This window comes from Mauremys reevesii, linkage group 1 (genome assembly GCF_016161935.1).
Source record: "Mauremys reevesii isolate NIE-2019 linkage group 1, ASM1616193v1, whole genome shotgun sequence".
NCBI classification, from domain to species: Eukaryota; Metazoa; Chordata; order Testudines; family Geoemydidae; genus Mauremys; species Mauremys reevesii.
The window spans coordinates 188,004,316-188,024,891 of NC_052623.1; the positions used below are offsets into that span (position 1 = coordinate 188,004,316).

The 20,576-nt window shown below is 41.0% G+C and overlaps 1 protein-coding gene across 1 annotated transcript; it reads left to right on the forward strand.

Annotated features, from left to right (window-relative positions):
• Positions 1 to 363: 363 nt before the first annotated feature.
• Positions 364 to 20,347, forward strand: CHMP2B (charged multivesicular body protein 2B). Its single transcript, XM_039520057.1, has 6 exons — positions 364 to 521; positions 5,343 to 5,434; positions 13,989 to 14,183; positions 16,619 to 16,721; positions 18,292 to 18,398; positions 18,563 to 20,347. Exons 1-6 carry the CDS (start codon positions 488 to 490, stop codon positions 18,674 to 18,676), a joined length of 645 nt encoding a protein of 214 aa, XP_039375991.1. The 5' UTR covers positions 364 to 487; the 3' UTR covers positions 18,677 to 20,347.
• Positions 20,348 to 20,576: the final 229 nt, after the last annotated feature.

A 20,576-nucleotide genomic window follows, 5' to 3' on the forward strand; every position in this document is an offset into this window, starting at 1 on the left:
CCTGTCCTTTCCCAACATGCCCGGCTGCCCTTTTGCCCCCCATAACTCTCTGCTCTGCCCCAGCGGGTCTGTAGGGGCTCCTGTTAGCGAGAAGCTTTATCAGCACCACAGTATTTGTGGGGGCCTGGGGGGAATTTGGGGGGAGGGCCGGAGGGCAGAGGAGTTAGGACGGAGACGAGCGGGGCAGGGCAATGGGGAAAGGGAAGGGAGCTGGGGGGCGAGGGGGAATGAGGACGAGGGAGCTGGGGGAGGGATCGGGACCAGCAGCCGGAGGAGGGCGCCGGGCGCGCAGAGGAACCGGCGGGTGCTGCGGGGGCCGCTCCCCCCTCCCGGCCTGGAGGCGGAGCAGGGCCCGGCGGGGCGGGGCGGGTCTCTGCGTCGGGGCCGCGCCCGCCTCCCGGCGGCGACCGGAGAAGCCGGAAGGACGCGCGGAGCCGGGTGCGGCGGGGGGCTCCGAGTCCGGCTCTCGCTGCCCGCGGCCGCCGCCATGGCCTCGCTCTTCAAGAAGAAGACGGTGGATGGTGAGCGGGGCTGGGGGGTGTCAGTGTCCGCCCGCCCCTCGCCTCCCCCCCGGTCAGGAAGGGCCTTGATCCCGCGGGCCGCCTCCAGCGGAGCCTCCCGCGGGCCCATCCGTCTGCCCGTTCCCGCGGGGCGGGGGCCCTGAGCGCGACTCCCCCCCCCGGCCGGGTCACACGGACTCGGTCCCGGCTGTGTGTGTGTTGATCTGGGCTGGTCGGAAAACAAGGGAGAGGGAAGGTGCAACTGGCGTGACTCATCTATAGCCGGGTGTGTGGGTGTGAGACAGGGAGACACACGTACCCTCCTCCCCACCTATTGAAAGCGTCAGGGGCAGCTGATATGTCGGTTGCAGGAGGCAGGACGCGTGTAATAAAAGTGGAACTTTTTTTGCCCAGGACAGTTTGGGGAATATGTCTGCTCGGTCTCTAAGAACGCGGGGTGACCCTCCTTCAGGGCGGTGCCTCGAGATAATATAGTTGGGTCGAACCTAAAGAGAACCTGGTTTTTGAAGGGGGGTGGTTGGTTGGTTGGTTTGTTGTCTTTGTTTTTTAGACCAAATATATTTTTAGCTGTTCGAAGTGATACAAAAATATCTCTAACTTAAACAATCAGGGGAGCCATGGAAACAAGTCGCTCTGTTCTCCGAGAACACTTTTCTGTTTGGGTGAAGAGACGAGCAGATAAACATTGCTACAGGTTCAAAGAGACTGGTGTCTAGCTGTGAGCTCTTGGTGTTCTGCAGTTATCAAATCACGGTTTACTGTCTATTGTTTGTATATAGAGATTTAAAGTGTTAATCTTGCTATTTTGGGGGATAAGTTTTACCGACAAAGTATTAAATCCAATGCAGAAATAAGAACGTCCTTTTAAATACTTAAAAAAAAAAAAAGGGCAGCTTAATTCCCCTCATAAGAACATTTCTTTCCTCATTGTATATTCTCCAGTAGGCAGGTGGGCTTAACTGAAGGAGAGTTGCTTGCCTGTTATCAGCAAGAGTTTTGAAACTGATTATGCAAAATCACCTAGCAAACCATATGCAGTCTCACTCTAAAACAGGTCACAAAAAGTGATGCTTTGTGTATCAGCCAGTTGTATTTCATCAAGCAAAGATTAGTATTTTCCATTTTTGTCTGGAAGAGATTTTGGGTGCACAGCAGGGAGGAGTTCAGAAGTGAATTTTTTGCCACCTTTTTGTTTGCTTTGATCATGAGGGCCAGTTCAGCCCCCTTGGGACAGTTGCCAGCCTAGGGTTTCAGGAATGGAAAGTGCCTCAAACGTCTATGGAATGCACCATACATTGGGCATGAAGGTGATATGAGCAGGTGGTATGGAGTTGTCCCTTTGTGCTACCTGGTGATCTCCATATGCAAGGAGAGGGAAGTTTCTGCTGTTTAAAACCTTTTCATCCCTTTTGTGCTTCTGGAACAGGGCTAAGGATCTCACCCTTTGTTTTATTCCCCTGGGGCAGTTTGCTATTACAAGCTCTCATTTTCTATTGGATTCTTCATTTGCAGAAACAAATGGATGTGCCTCTAGTTACTGTTAATGCTAGTTACTATCAGTTGTCTATTGCTGTAGTTCTTTTAAAGTAGCTGAGAATCTCCTGTGGTGGCAGAAATATAAAGAAAATGAATCTGCTCACTTTTTCCCTGGCTTCTAACTTGTTTAAAATGCTAGTGCCTTTAATGGGTTCAGTTTCTACTCTGCAAGTTTTCTAACAAAAAGGAATATTTCCTGTAGAATAAAACTATCCATGCTAGTCTTATATATAAATATATTTCCATCACTATTTCTTCTCAGTGTTCTTAAACTCAACTATATATAGCATAGTTAAATTTCACCTCTCTCCCTCTCCCTCCGGTAAAGTCCTTTTTTAAAAGTCTTTTTGACAGAGCTCAAGCTTGATGCTTATCTCTTGAATTTCTTCCCTTGTTTCTCTGCTGGGCCAAAATACATTGTTTTTATTTTCAGTCTTTATTTTTCATATATTGGCTGTCTACTCAATGTCCATTGAAAAGTGTTTCTTGAAAATGTTACTTGTGGGGTCTTGGGAGCAGTAACATGACTAAAATGGCCCCTTTCAATATCATTTTTCTTTTCAGATAATTTATTCTTCGGCTTAAAACAATTATTGAGCAGGAGTTTTTTGTGCAGTGTGTGTTCCTCTTAAGATTCCATTAAGATATTTTGTTGGAGTCTATTACTGCTGAAATAATTTCAGACTTAGATGGCTTGCAGTGTCTTTGCACATCTGGGAAGGAAGAATCTGAATAGCTACTCTTCTTTTTCCAGGAAGATTGATGTATGCTTTAAAATGAAGACTGTGGCTGCAGTTTCTGCTTATTGTTCATGCTTTAGTCATCTGACAGTAATTGAGCCTGTCTAGATTGCATTTCACTTGTTACCCAAGTAAATGAGGAAAATAGCAGCATACTGAGACAAGTGTGTGTTTGCTTTTGTGGAATACAAAACCATGATGTAGACTTAATTATAGGAAAATTATTTCCTTTTCAGACTGTTTTAAACATACTTTTTTAATAGATGGAGGTTGCCCTGTCTTTACAATATAAACCTGAAAAGGGTTCCTGATTTCTCATCACAGCACAACTTTCAGTAACTTATTCATCTTTCTTTTTATGTTACATTTAAATGTTTGAGTGTGAAACAACACTCAAACTGTGTTATTTATTATGCGGTTAAATCAGATGAAAAGTCATGTAAAGGGGCATCATTTCTGAATATGTTTTCAAATCCAAACTTGTTTGCATGTCTTACAGTGCGAAAATCAGATAAGCATATAAATGTAATTCTTATAAAATAGACTAGAAGAAGCCTTCTAACCATACCAAAAATCAACTGCTATTGGTATTAAATCATTCTAATAATACACTATAGTATGTTTAGGTATACAAATTCAACTCTTGTGAATCTTGGTTCATATTCAAGCACTTTTTTTTCTCTGTTAGGAAACCCAATAGCATTAAACTCCAGTACTTGCTGACTTTTTTACTCTTTAGAATTCTGCAAAATTAGAGCAATATAGGAGGCTGCTTTGAGTATGCAGTCTATACTCAGGAGAACTATTTGTCCCTCCAACAGCGGAAAGGGAGTTCTGCTTTAGGAATAAATTCTTCTGTACATTTTAATATTCACTGTAAGGCCTACGCAGCCTAACAAATGAAGACAAATCTTTAATGGAAGCTGAAATGACTGGTTTTATATCATAAATTGAAATTTGCTTTTAATATATACACTTTATCAAGTAAATTCCATAAAGCTTCTATGTATACAATAGTATGAAGAAACTATTTTCTTGCACTCACTGAAAGCAATTTGCACTGTCCTGTAAGGAAGATAGTTAAGGAACTGTCTCTGCCCTCAGATGTCATTTTCTGTTGTTTGTAGGAGCGGTATACAAAGGTCATCAATAGAGCATTGTTCATATTTGTTTCATAAAGGTCTTATATTAAGTGTGATGTTTTGTTATAATGCTAACCTTCAGTTTCTGTATGCACATGCTAAAATTTCATGATCTGGGCTTAGGGAGCTTGTATATGATGATAAAGTATTTCTATGACATCACATATTGATAATCTGTTGGCGAATGGAATCATAGGACCCAATCTAGTGAGAGACTCACTGTGGAGTGCCTGCAACACCTTACAGGATTGGGCTTTTAATGATGAGTGGGGAAGATTGACTTAAGTGTGCTATTTGTCTAACTTTGAATGTGTAAAAATAGGCTTTTATTTTGTTGTGTATGACACTTCACTACTTTGTTCCTTTTCTGGCTATCCTAATGGCTGGGGAAAATTTTAGCTAAATTTTGTTAACTTTTGGTTAAGTGGTAGGCACATCCTTTAAGTACTGCTATATATTTGTTTAGATTGAATTACTACTTTGTTCCTACTTTGTTCCTTTTCTGGCTATCCTAATGGCTGGGGAAAATTTTAGCTAAATTTTGTTAACTTTTGGTTAAGTGGTAGGCACATCCTTTAAGTACTGCTATATATTTGTTTAGATTGAATTACTACCTTATAGAATTTATCCATTCCTGACACCCTCTTTGAGAGGAGCAAAGACTTGACTAGTTTTCAACCAATTCTTTGTCACATCTCTTGTGGCTTGACTTTTAGTTGAATAAGTGCAGCTTTGTTGCATATGGGGAAGGGCAGGATCTTGTGGTGGTCTCTATGCACCTCAGTGAATAAGGAAGGAAGCAGGGCCTGGGGATTCACATCTATCACATTTTTCCCTGCTCTATAGAGAAGGTGCAACAGGAACCAATACTATTGCTCTGTTAAAGCAGCTCTGGAGCAGTTATTTGGGGGGAGGGAGGATTCCTTCCCCCAACCCTATCATCCCAAACCTTATGGACCTCTCCACTGAATAGTTTGGCTACAGTGGCTGAGATAAGAGTACTTGGCTCACATTGCTGTGAAATAGGAGTTAGAGATATGGTTTTCTGCATGGGGAAGTTGTTCTTGACACTTCCTGCATGATTAAAAGAAACATGTTTATGGAATATAGAAGTCTATTGTGCCAAATGCTTCTCTGTTACACTGGTACAAACTCCATTGAAGCCACTTAAGTTTCACTAGTATAAAAGGAGAACTTGGCCTCTAGTGTTGAAATTTAAGATAGTATTTCAGACATGTAAATTTATATTCTAACATCATTGCATATATTTGATATTTATAGTCCCAGTAGGAGATGCATGCTTTACTCTTGTAATAAAAATTTGATTTTTATCATATGTTTCAATACTGTAAAGCACTGGGTCTGAAGAATTATTTTACCAACTATAAATATTTCCTTTCCAGATGTAATAAAGGAACAGAATCGAGAGTTAAGAGGTACACAGAGGACTATAACCAGAGATCGAGCAGCCTTGGAGAAACAGGAAAAACAGCTGGTAAGTAGAACAGAGAATTTTAGTTTACCTTTTTAAAACACACAAGTAAATGTTTGTTTGAAATTTAAATAAATGGCAAGAAAATGTCTCATACCTGAATATCAGAAGGGTAGCCGTGTTAGTCTGGATCTGTAAAAAGCAACAGAGTCCTGTGGCACCTTATAGACTAACAGAAGTATTGGAGCATAAGCTTTTGTGGGTGAATACCTGGTTCTGACGAAGTGGGTATTTACCCATGAAAGCTTATGCGCCAGTACTTCTGTTAGTCTATAAGGTGCCACAGGACTCTTTCTCCCTCAGACTTTGAAGACTGTCATTTAGGTATTTCTGACTTTCCCCACTATCTACATTAGTTAGCTTATAGTGTTTCACCATTATACTTTAGGAGAAAGCCCCTTTGAAATCAAAAACTAACTTTAAAAAATTAAGGAAATTAGTTCGGGAAGTGGATTGGACTGAAGATCTTGTGGATCTAAAAGTGGAGGAGTCCTGGAATTATTTCCAAGTCAAAGTTGCAGAAACTATCAGAAGCCTGCATCCCAAGAAAGGGGAAAAAATTCATAGGCAGGAGTTGTAGACCAAGCTGGATGAGCAGGCATCTCAGAGAGGTGATTAAGAAAAAGCAGAAAGCCTACAAGGAGTGAAAGATGGGAGGGATCAGCAAGGAAAGCTACCTTATTGAGATCAGAACATGTAGGGATAAAATGAGAGAGGCCAAAAGCCATGTAGAGTTGTACCTTGCAAAGGGAATTAAAACTAATAGTAAAAGGTTCTATAGCCATATAAATAAGAAGAAAACAAAGAAAGAAGTGGGACCGCTAAACACTGAGGATGGAATGGAGGTTAAGGATAATCTAGGCATAGCCCAATATCTAAACAAATACTTTGCCTCAGTCTTTAATGAGGCGCTTAGGGCTAATGGCAGGATGACAAATGGGAATGAGGATATGGAGGTAGATATTACCACATCTGAGGTAGAAGCCAAACTTGGACAGCTTAATGGTACTAAATCAGGGGTACTAGTCTTCATCCAAGAATATTAAAGGAACTGGCACATGAAATTGCAAGCCCATTAGTAAGCATTTTTAATGAATCAGTAACAAGGGTTGTTCTGTATGACTGGAGAATTGCTAACATAGTTCCTATTTTTAAGAAAGGAAAAAGTGATCCAGGTAACTACAGGCCTGTTAGTTTGACATCTGTAGTATGCAAGGTCTTGGGAAAAATTTTGAAATAGAAAGTATTTAAGGACAGAGGTCAATGGTAATTGGAACAAAATACAACATGGTTTTACAAAAGGTAGATCATGCCAAAGCAACATGATCTTTGAGACGGTAACAGATTTTTTAGACAAAGGAAATGCAGTAGATGTAATTTACCTCGATTTCAAGAAGGCATTTGATATGGTTCCACATGGGGAATTATTAGTTAAATTGGAAAAGATGGGGATAAATATGAAAACCGAAAGGTAGATAAGGAACTGGTATAAGGGTAGACTACAACGGGTCATACTGAAAGATGAACTGTCAGGCTGGAGGGAGGTCATTAGTGGAGTTCCTCAGGGATCGGTTGTGGGACCAATCTTATTTAATCTTTTTATTACAGACCTTCCCACAAAAAGTGGGAGTGTGATAATAAAGTTTGCGGATGACACAAAGCTGGGAGGTATTGCCAATACAGAGAAGGACCGGGATATCATACAGGAAGATCTGGATGACCTTGTAAACTGGAGTAATAGTAACAGGATGAAATTTAATAGTGAAAAGTGCAAGGTCCTGCATTTAGGGATTAATAAGAATTTTTGTTATCAACTGGGGATTTATCAGTTGGAAGTAACAGAGGAGGAGAAGGACCTCAGAGTATTGGTTGGTCACAGGATGACAATGAGCTTCCAATGTGATATGGCCGTGAAAAAAGCTAATGCTGTCTTGGGATGCATCAGGCGAGGTATTTCCAGTAGAGATAATGAGGTGTTAATACTATTATACAAGTCACTGGTGAGACCTCATCTAGAATACTGTGTGCAGTTCTGGTCTCCCATGTTTAAGACGCATGAATTCAAACTGGAACAGGTACAGAGAAGGCTTACTAAGATGATCCAAGTGTAGTGAAGTGAAGACTCACTGGCATGGCACCCCCTGCTGGTCATCTTGGGAATTAGCTCTTTCCAGCCTTCGGAGCTCCCTGTACCAGCGGGTGTCTCGCCTGTCTCAGGCCCTGTGTCCCTCCTGGACCCCTGTGTCCCTTTCCTCAGGGTTATACCCCCACATTCTGGGTCTCTCCTTCCAGGGGAACCCCCAATCCTCTAAACCCACCACTACTGCCAGTCATCATCTAGCCCCTCACTCACTGGGGCAGACAGCTGTCTGTAATGGCCACTCATCATTGGCAAGGGGGTTAGGACCAGCTGCTGCTATCTGTTCCCACGCTGCACCTCTGTAGCCCCAGTACCTTCCTTAGGCCTTGCACAAGGCCTGCAGCCTGGGGAGTTGCCAGGCTGGAGTTCCCCTAGCTCCTTTGCCCTATTCCTTCAGCTCCTGGCCCTCAGCCCTCTTATCAGGGCCAGCTGGGCCCTGAATAAGCTGGCCACAGCTGTGGCTGCTTTCCCAATCAGTCTAGCTTGCCTGCTTTTAACCCCTGTTCTCCAGGAGTGGGGCAGCTGCCCCACTACACCAAGGAGTGGAAAACCTGCCTTATGAAAGGAGGCTCAAAGAGCTTGGCTTGTTTAGCTTAACCAAAAGAAGGCTGAGGGGAGATAGGATTGCTCTCTATAAATATATCAGAGGGATAAATACCAGGGAGGGAGAGGAATTATTTAAGCTCAGTACCAATGTGGACACAAGAACAAATGGATATAAACTGGCCATCAGGAAGTTTAGACTTGAAATTAGATGAAGGTTTCTAAAGTTCTGGAACAGTCTTCCAAGGGGAGCAGTGTGGGGAAAAGACATATCTGGCTTCAAGACTAAGCTTGATAAGTTTATGGAGGGGATGGTATAATGGGATAGTCTAATTTTGGCAATTAATTAATCTTTGGTTATTAGTGGTAAATAGGCCCAGTGGCCTGTGATGGGATGTTAGATGGGGTGGGATCTGAGTTACTACAGAGAATTCTTTCCTGGGTGTCTGGCTGGTGAGTCTTGCCCATATGCTCAGGGTTTAGCTGATCACCATATTTGGGGTTGGAAAGAAATTTTCCTCCAGGGCAGATTGGCAGAGGCCCTGGGGGGTTTCGCCTTCCTCTGCAGTGTGGGACATGGGTCACTTGCTGCAGGATTCTCTGCACCTTGAAGTCTTTAAACCATGATTTGAGGACTTCAGTAGCTTAGACATAGGTTAGGGGTTTGATACAGGAGTGGGTTGGTGAGATTCTGTGGCCTGCATTGTGCAGGAGGTCAGACTAGATGCTCATATGGCCCCTTCTGACCTTAAAGTCTAAGTCTAAGGCCTTGTCTACACTACCACTTTACAGCGCTACAACTTTCTCGCTCAGGGGTGTGAAAAAACCCTGAGCGCTGCAAGTTTCAGCGCTATAAAGTGGCAGTATAGACAATGCACCAGCACTGGGAGCCGTGTTCCCAGCCCTGGTAGCTACTCCCTTCATGGGGGTGGGTCTTTTTTAAAGCAGCGCTTTAACGTTGCTAGTGAAGACATACCCTTAGTCTTCCTGACTCTCTAATAAGTGCAGAGTCAGAAGCTGTGCCGTTTTTCATGATATAACCTGATTCTTTTTTGTCCAGTAGCACTGGTAAATTTGGGCCAATGTTTCATAACCTGTTTTAAAATATTAAAACATCAATTGCCCTATGGATGAATTTGTCTTGCAGAGTTCTTTGGCAGCAAGTGAATATACTGTTGACTCAGTAGCCCAGCATTAGTGCTTTGCATTCCAATGTGAGTTGTTGGGAATTCTTTCCCAGACATGACCCTTCAGTTCTCGATAGTAAGGGCCATGAGCTTTGGGAAGCAGTGCTCTCAGTTCTTAGGTTTAAATGAACATCAGTGGTGAGGGTTTCAGAGAGAATATTAGGGCTTATCTTCCGTAGGACATTTCATCATCTCCAAACACAACATGACTTCACAGCAACTGTAGACAAAGTCTAACATTGTTACCTGGATGTAGTTATTCCTATGGTTTTTGTAGAATTTCCCTACAATCAGCTGACTTTATTAAACATAACTGGGATAACTCACTCATTGAACGCTTGATTGTTGGAACATGTCCTTTAGTTTTATGTTACCTCATACCTATACTGGTGGAGATGTACGTCAAATTACATGCCTTGATAGATGACACACAAACTGTGTAGAAAAACTAAGTGACAGTCCGTTCCCTGGTTTAATAGTTAATAAGACATTGCCTCCTATGGTGGCAGGTCTTGTATATATCAGTTTTGGCATGAGAAAAATTAGAGAGCCTCAAAGATGACTATTCTTGGAAATTTTATCCTTTGCTAGGGATTTAAGATATGTCTGATAGATTGTGTAGGTGGTTAAGATACCATTATTTCTTTTAGTGCCTTGATTTCCATAAAGAAATTCACCTTGAAGCTTTGAATGCACTCATGTCAGTAACTTGCTCCAGAAATATATTATTTGTGCATTTTTTTTCTCCTGTGAAGGAAGAGGTGAAGAGAACAAGTCTTTGAAAGACACAATCTTCTATTGTTATCCTTGCAGCTCAGACTCTAAGGAATCTGAATTTTCAAAGCCTGGTACGCTTGTCATTTGAAAAGAGCAGGAAATTGTCAGTGAATCAGAACATTGTCCTGTAACAATGGTCTTTTGCTGCTACTTAAATAGAGAGGCAAAGCAAATATTTTTTAAAGTAGATGTTGCTCTGTGATAGCATTGTTACGATTATTTACTATTTTTATATTTATGTCTTTACTTGGATAGTGTGGACAGTTCTGATGTCTGATCAGTATTGTATCCTGCTTACTATACTGTTGACTTGCTGAATTTTGAGAAGTAGTAACATGTGACTGGCTGTAATCAACTGGCTTAAAATTTCTTCATAAATACAAGAACTGTGGATTAATCTTGTCATTTACTTTCAGAATTAGTGTTAGTTATGAATACATCAGCCATATAGCAACTTGATTCCTTGGCACAGATTCAGTTTGTAATTAATAGTTTAGTAATACTTGGCATTTACAGTATATAATGTTTCATCTTGAAAGTGTGCTTTTCATACCATAATGAGATATGTGGGCTACAAGAACTGATGTATTTAACTGGGAAAACTAGTGCTTCCTAACATTTGCTATTATAACACTTGGAAATCTGTGTCCAAAATATGCATTCCCATGTCACTCTTATCTTAAACACATAATACTGGAGTTGTATTTAAAAAGCATGATAGTTTCAGTGACATTTTTAGCACTCTGTAAAGTGCACTCATCTCTTATATGTAGGCTACAAAAACAGGATTACCATTCCATTTCATGCCCACAGTACTTTTCTATTGATCTCATGTACTTCACTTGCACACTTGTATTTTCTTTGGTAAAATTGCAAATATCTCATGAAATTTAGTTTTGTCAAAAAAAAAGGGGGGGGAGGTTATATGAAGCAATTTCTGCCAAGCTATTGTACCAGTTTCAAAATATTATCTTCCTATAATACTTCAGTATTTATAGTTATTTCTTACACATGAGGTATCTCTTATGGCCGCAGGATGTTGTCTCTGCTGTAGTGATAAAACCAAAGCAATTAATCAGTTAACATTTGTTTTGGAGCATCTCCGGCAGCTTTGTGTATCTCTTGCTGTTGGTTCTTTAGTGTCTATATGCTGTAGTCTGGTGGCCACTATTTACTATCGCAGAGCAACTGGCTATGCTTCATAGCAGCCTCTTAGACATCTGTTGCATTCAGGGGAGGGTAAAGCACCTCTCTTTTTCTGGCAGGTGCTTTCCCACCAAGAGCTGGGATGCTGTTATTACACATAGTTTTACTTATTGCCAATTCCCTGAGGAAAAAGTTGTCACAGTTGTGACACGTTAATTGTATATGTTCAGTCAGTAACATTATGGCAAATTAGAGATGAGCCCTATTTTTTTTCTCTTCAATAAAATGCTTGGTATGAGGATTTTATATAGTGATCAAATTGATCACCATGTTCTGTGAAGAACTCTTAAGTCGGGGTGCAAAACTTTCCTTGCCTCCATTAGATTAATTAGTCTTGTATCCGCTCCCTATATTGCTTATAGAGTTATCTGGGCATAGGCTTTGCCTAGACTAGGATTTAGGGTGTGATGTTAGCTTGTGGCAGTGTAGACAAGGCACACTGCATTTATTACACGCTAAAATGATTGAGTTAAATCCTGAGGGGCAAGGGAAAGTTTGGACTTCAACTGTTTCACGGGTTACTTCATGCAGTCTGCCTTCCAAGAAAATAAAACTCCATAATCTTTAAGGAGAGATGCTAAAGGGTAAAGTTTTTCTGGGACCTACAACCTGTTCAAGAATGCTCTGTTGCTTATGTGGCCACTAGGTTGCAGCAGGCGAATGCAAGAGGAGGGTCTAAGGGTATGTCTACACTGAAATTAAACACCTGCAGCTGACCTGTGTCAGCTGGCTCAGGCTCAGAATACAGGTCTGTTTGATTGCGGTGTAGATGTTGGGGCTCAGGCTGGAGCCTGGGGTCTGGGATCCTCTCCCCTTGCAGGGTCCCAGAGCTCTAGCTCCAGCCTGAACATCTACCGTAACTCCTCAATGAATGTTGTAGTTATGTTCCTGAAAAATGTGACTTTAAGTGAAACGATGTTAAGCAAATCCAATTTCCCCATAAGAATTAATGTAAATGAGGGGTTGGGTTCCAGGATAATTTTTTTTGCCGTACAGTACTGTAGTTGGGAGGTGCCCCCGCCTTACCCCACACGGGCACTGCAGACAATGAGGCAGGCAAGGAGGCTGAAGGTGCTGTAGGCTAGGAGAATCATGTTGCACAGCAGCAGCTGCAGCTTCCCCTACTCCGCAACCCTCGGCCTGCCCACACCACCCCTTCCCTAAAGCCCCCACCCTTAACCTGCCTCTTCTCTTCCCCTCCTCCCCCTTTACTCCACATGCCACATACTTGCTCCTTCCCCCTCCCTCCCCTGTCTCCTGCCCTCAGCAATCAGCTGGCTTGTAGCGTTCAGGGGGCAGGAGGGAGGGGGCAGGAGCGAGGACACGGTGCGCAGACTCGCCCCCCCCCCTCCTGCCACGGCAATCAGCTGGCTTGCGGTGTTCGGGAGGGAGGGGAACATAGGGTGCTGACTCTGTGGGTGCTCTGGGGCTGGAGCACCTATGGAAAAAATCAGTGGGTGCTGGCAGCTCCCTGTCCCCCCTGCTCCAGCTTACCTCCTCCATGAGCGTGCTGCTGCGTCCTGCTTTTTCCCTCTCCCTCTCAGCACTTGTGCCGCAAAACAGCTGATTCGCGGGGCAGGGAGGGAGAAGGGGCAGGGATTTGGAGAAGGGATCCAATGGGGGCGGGGAGGGGGTGGGGACCTTGGGATGGGGTTGGAATGGGGGCGGGGGCACCCACTGGTGCTGAAGAAAATTGGTACCTATGGAGGGGAAGCCTGCATGCTGTGTCCTTGCTCCTCCGCCCTCCCTCCTGAACACCGCAAGCCAGCTGATTGCTGTGGGCAGGTGGCGGGGGGGCAGGAGGGGGAATGTCCTGATCCGTGGGGTCTGCCAGCGGGAGGGAGGCATAGGGGAGCTGATGGGGGGGGCTGCAAGCTGTGGACAAAGCAGGTGGCCAAGCAACATTATAGCGAAGTATTGCACAACTTTAAATGGAGCATGTTCTGTAATTGAACAGGGACGCAAGATCGAAACAATGTTAAGTGAGAGGACGTTAAGTGGGGAGTTACTGTACAATGCAGTTAAACAGCTCCATAGTCCAAGTCAGCTATCATGGGCCAGCCTCACGTGTCTAGATGCAGTGGAGGCTTACCTTTAGACTCTCCCACCCCTAGCATCCCAGAGCCCAGGCTCCAGCCCAAGCCTGCAGTTTTACACAACAATGAAACAGCTCCATAGCCTGAGCTCTGCAAGCCCAAGTTGGCTTCATGGGCCAGCCGTGGATTCCTCTTTGCTGTGTAGATATACGCTAAAAGACCAAGGAGGAGATGAATTGGCAGTGGCGCTGGTCACCGTTAGTTCTTAACATGTATATTTATCAGCCTGTAAACTAAAGGATCTCTTAAAGTACACTTTAACTCTCTGTATATGACACCATGTCAGAATTGCACAAGTAATATCTCCCTCTATGTAAAAAATGGTATGTCAGAGAAGTGCATATTCCCACAGTATAACGCAAGTCATTCTTTTAGTGATAGAGTATTGTCATCTATTAACTTTTTTTCTTACTATAGACTTCTGCTAGAAAGGGAAAGGGAAATATTCTTGCATCATTTATCAATTCCTTCATTCTCAAAGAAGAGGTTTGTGAATGTGTGGTTAATTTATCCAATCTAGCACTTATTAAAAAGTGTCTAGTTGTATAACTACAGAATTCTTGTTCACGTAATGTGAATCTAAAAGCTACTGTCCTTTCTAAAAATAGGAACTGGAAATAAAGAAAATGGCGAAGACTGGTAACAAAGAAGCCTGCAAGGTTCTAGCAAAACAGCTGGTGCAACTGCGAAAACAGAAAACTCGAACCTATGCTGTTAGTTCAAAAGTCACCTCCATGTCAACTCAAACGAAAGTGATGAATTCCCAGATGAAGATGGCAGGAGCTATGTCAACCACAGCAAAAGTGAGCAGTTAAATCAATATAAATGTCTAAATGTAATTCATGTTCATGGACACTTTCATACTGAAACTCAAATACAATAGGTAGCTTGCAAAAGTCTTTACAAGTTGAATGTTACCTTGGAAAAATTAGCTGGAAATAAATGTATTGTGTAATGCTACATTTAGCAGTGAGATGTTTACAGGACAAATATTAATTCTTTTTTGAAAAACACTAAATTAGCCATTCATATCTTGCTGGTCAATATCTGCTATTTAAACTAGCAGGCTCTCACACAGTTGACTTATAAAATCTTTGTCATAGCCCAGAAAGCTGTTCAGTGTTAGTGCCTGGGTAATGATTAAAATGGATCCTGTAAGTCTTGGTACAGAGGCTAATTAAGTAGACTAACAAACAAATAGCTTTTCATTATGCAATGTCTTGCCTGTAAATTTTGTCTGTTATGTAACTGCTTCTAGTGGATAAAGCCAAAGTAGGGCAGACTGATTCTAAAAATCAAGGCAGTATGTCACCCAGCTTTATGACTTGTGTGAAAATGAGGCATTACTTTCTGGCTGACACTTCTAAATGGCTCAGTGATCTAGAATTCTCCTTCCTCTTCACCCTCTGCACACCAAGGAAATTGTGTTAAATTGTTTTGCTTCTTGTCTCATAAAACTAATGCACTGTAATTTTATTTGATGCAAGAAGTAGCTGCTAGGACAACTTTGCTCTTAAAGGGCCACTATGAACAATGTGTTTTTACAAAAATAAAGTTTTAAAAAAAAAAATCAGGTTCAACCATCTAAAGCAGTGGCTGTGCAGTAGGCCTTTTTTCCTCCAAGAGATGGTACAGCTGACTCCTTGATCAAGTTAAACAAGACAGTTTATGCTAGCATGCACCTTCTTTCTCTCCTGTGACCTCCTTGCTCGTCGTTCAGAAAACAGCTTCACATATGTGAGGAAGTTAATCTTGCTTTTTAGAACTACCACATCTCTCTCTAGCTGAGCGTTCTTCTCTCTGGGCTCTTTATCCTTGGAATGTTTTAGATTAAACTTCTTAAAGCAAACATAGTGGTATAATCACAGTGGTGGAACAAAATCAGTAGAAATGTCAATAAATACAGATCTTAACAGATTTGAAGAAAAATGAAGCAGGTTCATCAGTGAGCTATGCCACATTATGGGGATTGGAGGAGAATTGTTATTTTGGCCACCTAATGGTTAACTTTTTCAGTTAATGCAGTAAAAAATACAGAACTAAAAACACTGACTTAATTTTGGAGCCATAGTGTTCTCTAACCCATACCAAGATCTGCAGGCATACAACATTCCATTAAAATCAGATGCAACTCACTGTCTAGCTGCCTCAACAAATGAGGTGAGTTAGCAATTTCCAATATCTTGTCCATAAATGTATCTGTAAATAGAACACTGAATTTTACTGTCTATAAAACTAAAGCACACACTTCTCTGATTGGAGAATATTCCCCCCCCAGAAAAAATGTATTTATATCCACTGACAACCCTTGAATTGGAAAAGGAGAACAAAAAGCTTTGTTTTCTCAAGTTAAACAAAATTAGAAATGAAGGCAGACACGTTTCCCTTAAAGACTTCAGTTTTAAGTTTCTAATATATCAATTATTTAATGTATCCTTTTAAACTAGTTGTCCATCTGTTCCTAAAGTGTATATGGCACTTTCTACGAAGAGGCTACTTCCTTTATTTTTTGCACATACAGAGTATCACAATTTAGTGTTTGACATGGAAGCTGCTTTGTGGTGACACAATACCATAGCTTTATATTAATGAATCAAAAAGGAAGTAGTATTGGATGAATGTGGTTTTTACACACCTCTGGTAATCAATGCCATGGAGTTTTTGGTAAAATATTATGTTGTGTAAGGTTTAGTAGTGTGTAGCGGAGGTTTTCCTAAGTGATACCAAGTGTTCAACCTGTACTATTGACTTTTGAACACCCTGGTGTTTGCTATTAGGAGAAACTTCATATTTGCTACTACATTATCCTATATGGAGAAACATCATAATGACTTCATGCCTTCTTCCTAGTGGTGACTGATGAAAGTGTTCTTAACTTGCTTTAAACATTATTGCCATTTCCATCTGTCTGATAACAATTAGTTACCTAATTATGGAACTTTTCTCCTCCTCCCCTATGCTCATCCTGCAAGCCAGAAAAGTGACCTTAAATTAAGAAAAAAGTCTAGCTTGTTGTTTATACTGCGCTAGTCACAGTAGTAGATTTTATTAATTACTAGACAAGGGACCAATTGAGGATTCCATATGCACCCAAAGCTCCCACTAAAGTGGGAATCTAAATGTGCAAAGCATGCAGAACCTGACCCCAGGTTTGTTAGACTAGAAATCACTTAACTTTGCATATTCTGTGTACTGCACAAATTTGTGCAATTTTATGATTAATATTCTTTAATATTAGACAATGCAATCTGTTAACAAGAAGATGGACCCTCAAAAGACATTACAAACTATGCAGAATTTCCAGAAGGAAAACATGAAGATGGAAATGACTGAGGAAATGAGTAAGTTATGCGTTCTAGTAAATAATTTCAGCAAGCATTGACACTATCAGACAACTAAACCGGGTAGGCACACCTTAATGCCACTTCTGAGAATTACTAACAACACATGCGATTACTATCAATAAGCGATGATTAAAGGGAAAAATGTTTCACTTTCTGCATGGTTACTCTGGGTATTTGACAGTACTGTGTGTATAGTTGTATGAAAGACCTGTAAAAAATGAGAACAGAAAAATTGAAAGAGGCACTGAGTGAGAGAGCTGTAGAAGAGGTGTAATATCTACTACTTGAATCAACTAAACCGAGGGAATATCCTTTTAACCTAACAATTAGAAATTCAGACCCTGGGGAATAACCGAGATGGCATACTGTTTTTCACAGATAGTAGAAATTTCATGTCAGCAAGTGACATGGGGAGTTGCTGCTCTTGTGCAAGGAGAGAGAAGCAATAGCACAAGCTCTTCTGCTTTTTGAGAAGGAACGAAAGACTAGAGTGCAATAGTAATATGTAGTTAACAAATATATTTGCTCTTGTTTACAAAGAAGAATATGTACTGGCTATGGGAATTCTGGAAATGAAGAAGACTTCAGTATTGGTATACAGCTAAGCAACTCCGCCATCTAGTCTGGAGTTATGACTGAGCTTTAGGATTAATTTTAAAGTTTGGGAGTTGCCTGTAGATGTTGGTGTACACACTGATCTGTAAATGAGAATAGTTGAAGGCCTCTCACTTGTAGCAATCAGGGTTATGTAGAACTTGTAAAGTGTTTTGGGTAGAAGGGCAGGAGTCCTTAGAACTATCCTTCCAGCAACTGACTTCTACATATAAAACAATAATGGACAAAATAGTGGTACAAAGCAGTCAAACACAGCCTGGAACCCTATCCGCCCACTTACACTGGATATGAGGAGCCACCCTTTTCTCTGTATTACCACAATGGCTTATTAATTTATCTGTAATTGTAAGTGTCAGTGATGCCACACTGGTCTTGCTACTGGCTACTGTTGACACAGCATTCTTCTCATCATAAAATCTGCCACTGCTTTGCCTCTGCTGGGGGAAATGGGCAGAATTTTAAAATTTATACTATGGTGGTAGGCATCGATGCACCAACCCCTTAGTTAGATTTCTGCAATTTGGGGGAGCGGGGAGAGAAACAAGGTCTTTCAGCGGGATGTGGAGGGTTTTTTTTAATTGGTTTGCTTTTTAAATCTAACAAAGAATTCTGAAACGAAATCCTTTCTGAACAATGGTGAAATCAAACCTCTGTGTAAAGTGCTGGCACATTAATGCCTAGTGCAATTGTTAGCACTACTTCAGGGGCAAGATTTAAAGTGCAGAGGTAGGCAGAGTACTCCTAGGTTGCCAGCATGTGGTGCTAGATGATGCAGTGCTGTTCTGCAAATGCACACAGTGTATGTTCCTTTCTCTTGCCGTCTCACTTAGTGATACTACTGCTGCATGGTAGGACTGTAGAAGAACAGTGGGTTTTAGTTATTCTCCCACTTATTCTGTGAACACTAATCTTTCTGTACTAATGCAGCTCTGGCTTTTATTTTCCTTCCTAGTTAATGATACCTTGGATGATATCTTTGAGGGCTCTGATGAAGAAGAAGAAAGCCAGGATATTGTGAACCAAGTGCTTGATGAAATTGGAATTGAAATCTCAGGAAAGGTATGGAGAAATGTTCTTTAGGGTAGGGTCAAACACCTTCCTTTATTTTTATTTTTTTAAATATGTCATCCTAACAGCTTTCATTTTGTAGTTCTGTGCTAGAAGTCAAATGGTCACAGTGCATATTGTTTTTACTAAGTGAAGTTTGTGTGTTTCTTTAATAGATGGCCAAAGCACCATCTGCTGCCAGAGGCTTACCATCTGCATCAGCATCAAAAACTACCACCATTTCAGATGAAGAGATTGAACGGCAGCTCAAAGCTTTGGGAGTAGATTAGCCTGATGACAATATACAGCCTGCCTTCTAACAATTATTCAACTACAGACAGATGTAAAATGTACACATTTTCAATACAACTAATGTACTTTAGCTTAAAAGGAGAACGGAAGGCTTCAGAAATAAGCTGATTCATGCCAAAAAAAAGCTTATTTCTTGCTAGAGAACCATTATCAGTGGCACTGAATTCCTGAAATTGTTTGAAAAACTGCTTTATCAGATGACATGAATAGATAACTTGCATGTGGGATTCTTTTGAACACCAGATTGAGATTTAGGATAAACGAGTACATCCATTTACACCAGGTCTGAATTTGGGTTGTGTTGCATTCAAGATTTATCCCCACAACTTAGTTGCTTGAGCAGCACTGGCGTTTTTTAATTTGCAGATTGTTGGCTGGCGAGCAGACTTGGAAAAATAACAATTATAATATAAGATCATCTGTTTAGCTTTTTTGAAATTGTCATCCTATGATTGTTGACAGCATTTCTCTGGCTAATATTTGGAGTGTTTATAAAATCACTACACATGGAAAGTTCTTAGTATATTTTATGATCTTGTCTTTACACTTGCTTTCAGTTTGAAAAGGGATAACCTTTTTCTTTTGGTGAGAGAGAACCTTGACACTAGTAAGTGTAGGCAATTATAGCTTTGTTTTTCCGTTGTCTTTAGTAAATTTGAGTTGATTCATTCTTAGACAATTTTACTACTTACTGAAGGGTATGGGTGCAATCCAGCTCTTAGTGACTTCAGTGGAAGAGGCTTGAACTAAATATTTTTAGTGAATATTTTGCATGAAAGGCACTGAATAAACTGTATTGTACTGTAACATAGCTAACTTCAACAGATTGTTGTGCCTTTGTGTATATAAAACCTTGCTTATACCCTCTTGATTTTTCAAAATTGTATTAATCGTTAATGGGTGAAGTAACTACTGTTAAGGCAGTTATTGCCAGGTACAAAATATTCTGAAAAGTCCATCTACACTTGATAGTAGTCCATGCTGAAGTTCATATATAAAGTACTTCAGCACTTGGAAAAGGAATCTTGCCTGAAATCTCATGTGTATATATTTTACAGTACTTGTCCCCTAATAACAACTGTTTAAAGATACAGTATTGTTTACAAAGGTACATATGATTGCATATTGGCAGGTGAAATCTAAATCTTATCATAATAACTTGGCTGCCTTATGCCTATAATTACTCCTTTTAGGTTAAAAAAAAATGCTGGGCATTACATTGTACAATAGAAGGTATGGTTAGACAAGTGATTTGGATAATAGTATAATAGGACAGGCTCAGATTCTAAGGTTTTCCACGGTCTCTGATCTGTATCATCATCAGGTCCATAGAATAGCACTGGCTTTAAGGGGAAGCCGTTTAATCAGAGTGCTAAGTGGGGAAGCAAGTCCTGAGTGGAATTGCTATTGTTACATCTGCCAATGCAGGACTGAGCAGGGAAATAAGTTATAATCATCAGTTTGTGAGCCCAGGTCTAGGTTTTGGTGTAGAAATACAGAATGCTGTTTTCACTAGAAAACATGGGGCCAAACCATGCATTTGGAACGTGCAAGTGTACATAATACACACATACACCCCTGACATTGGGGGTGAATTTTCTTTTACAATTTATTTTGTAAAAATCTAATAAAAGCTTTTATTCCCACAATGGCTGTCCTGATGGTGGGGTCTTGCATGTAAGTTTATCTAATAATGGACTTCATAATCTTTTGTGATGTTATCACTTAGTAGGGATATTAGTTGTGAATTCCATCAGTTTTTTTTAAATTTGATTGTTACTATTGCTGGTAGAATGGGGAGGTTTCTGCACACACTGAACCTTAGCACTAGCTTGTTGGGCTTAGGTTGACCAGATGTCCTGTTTTTATAGGGCCAGT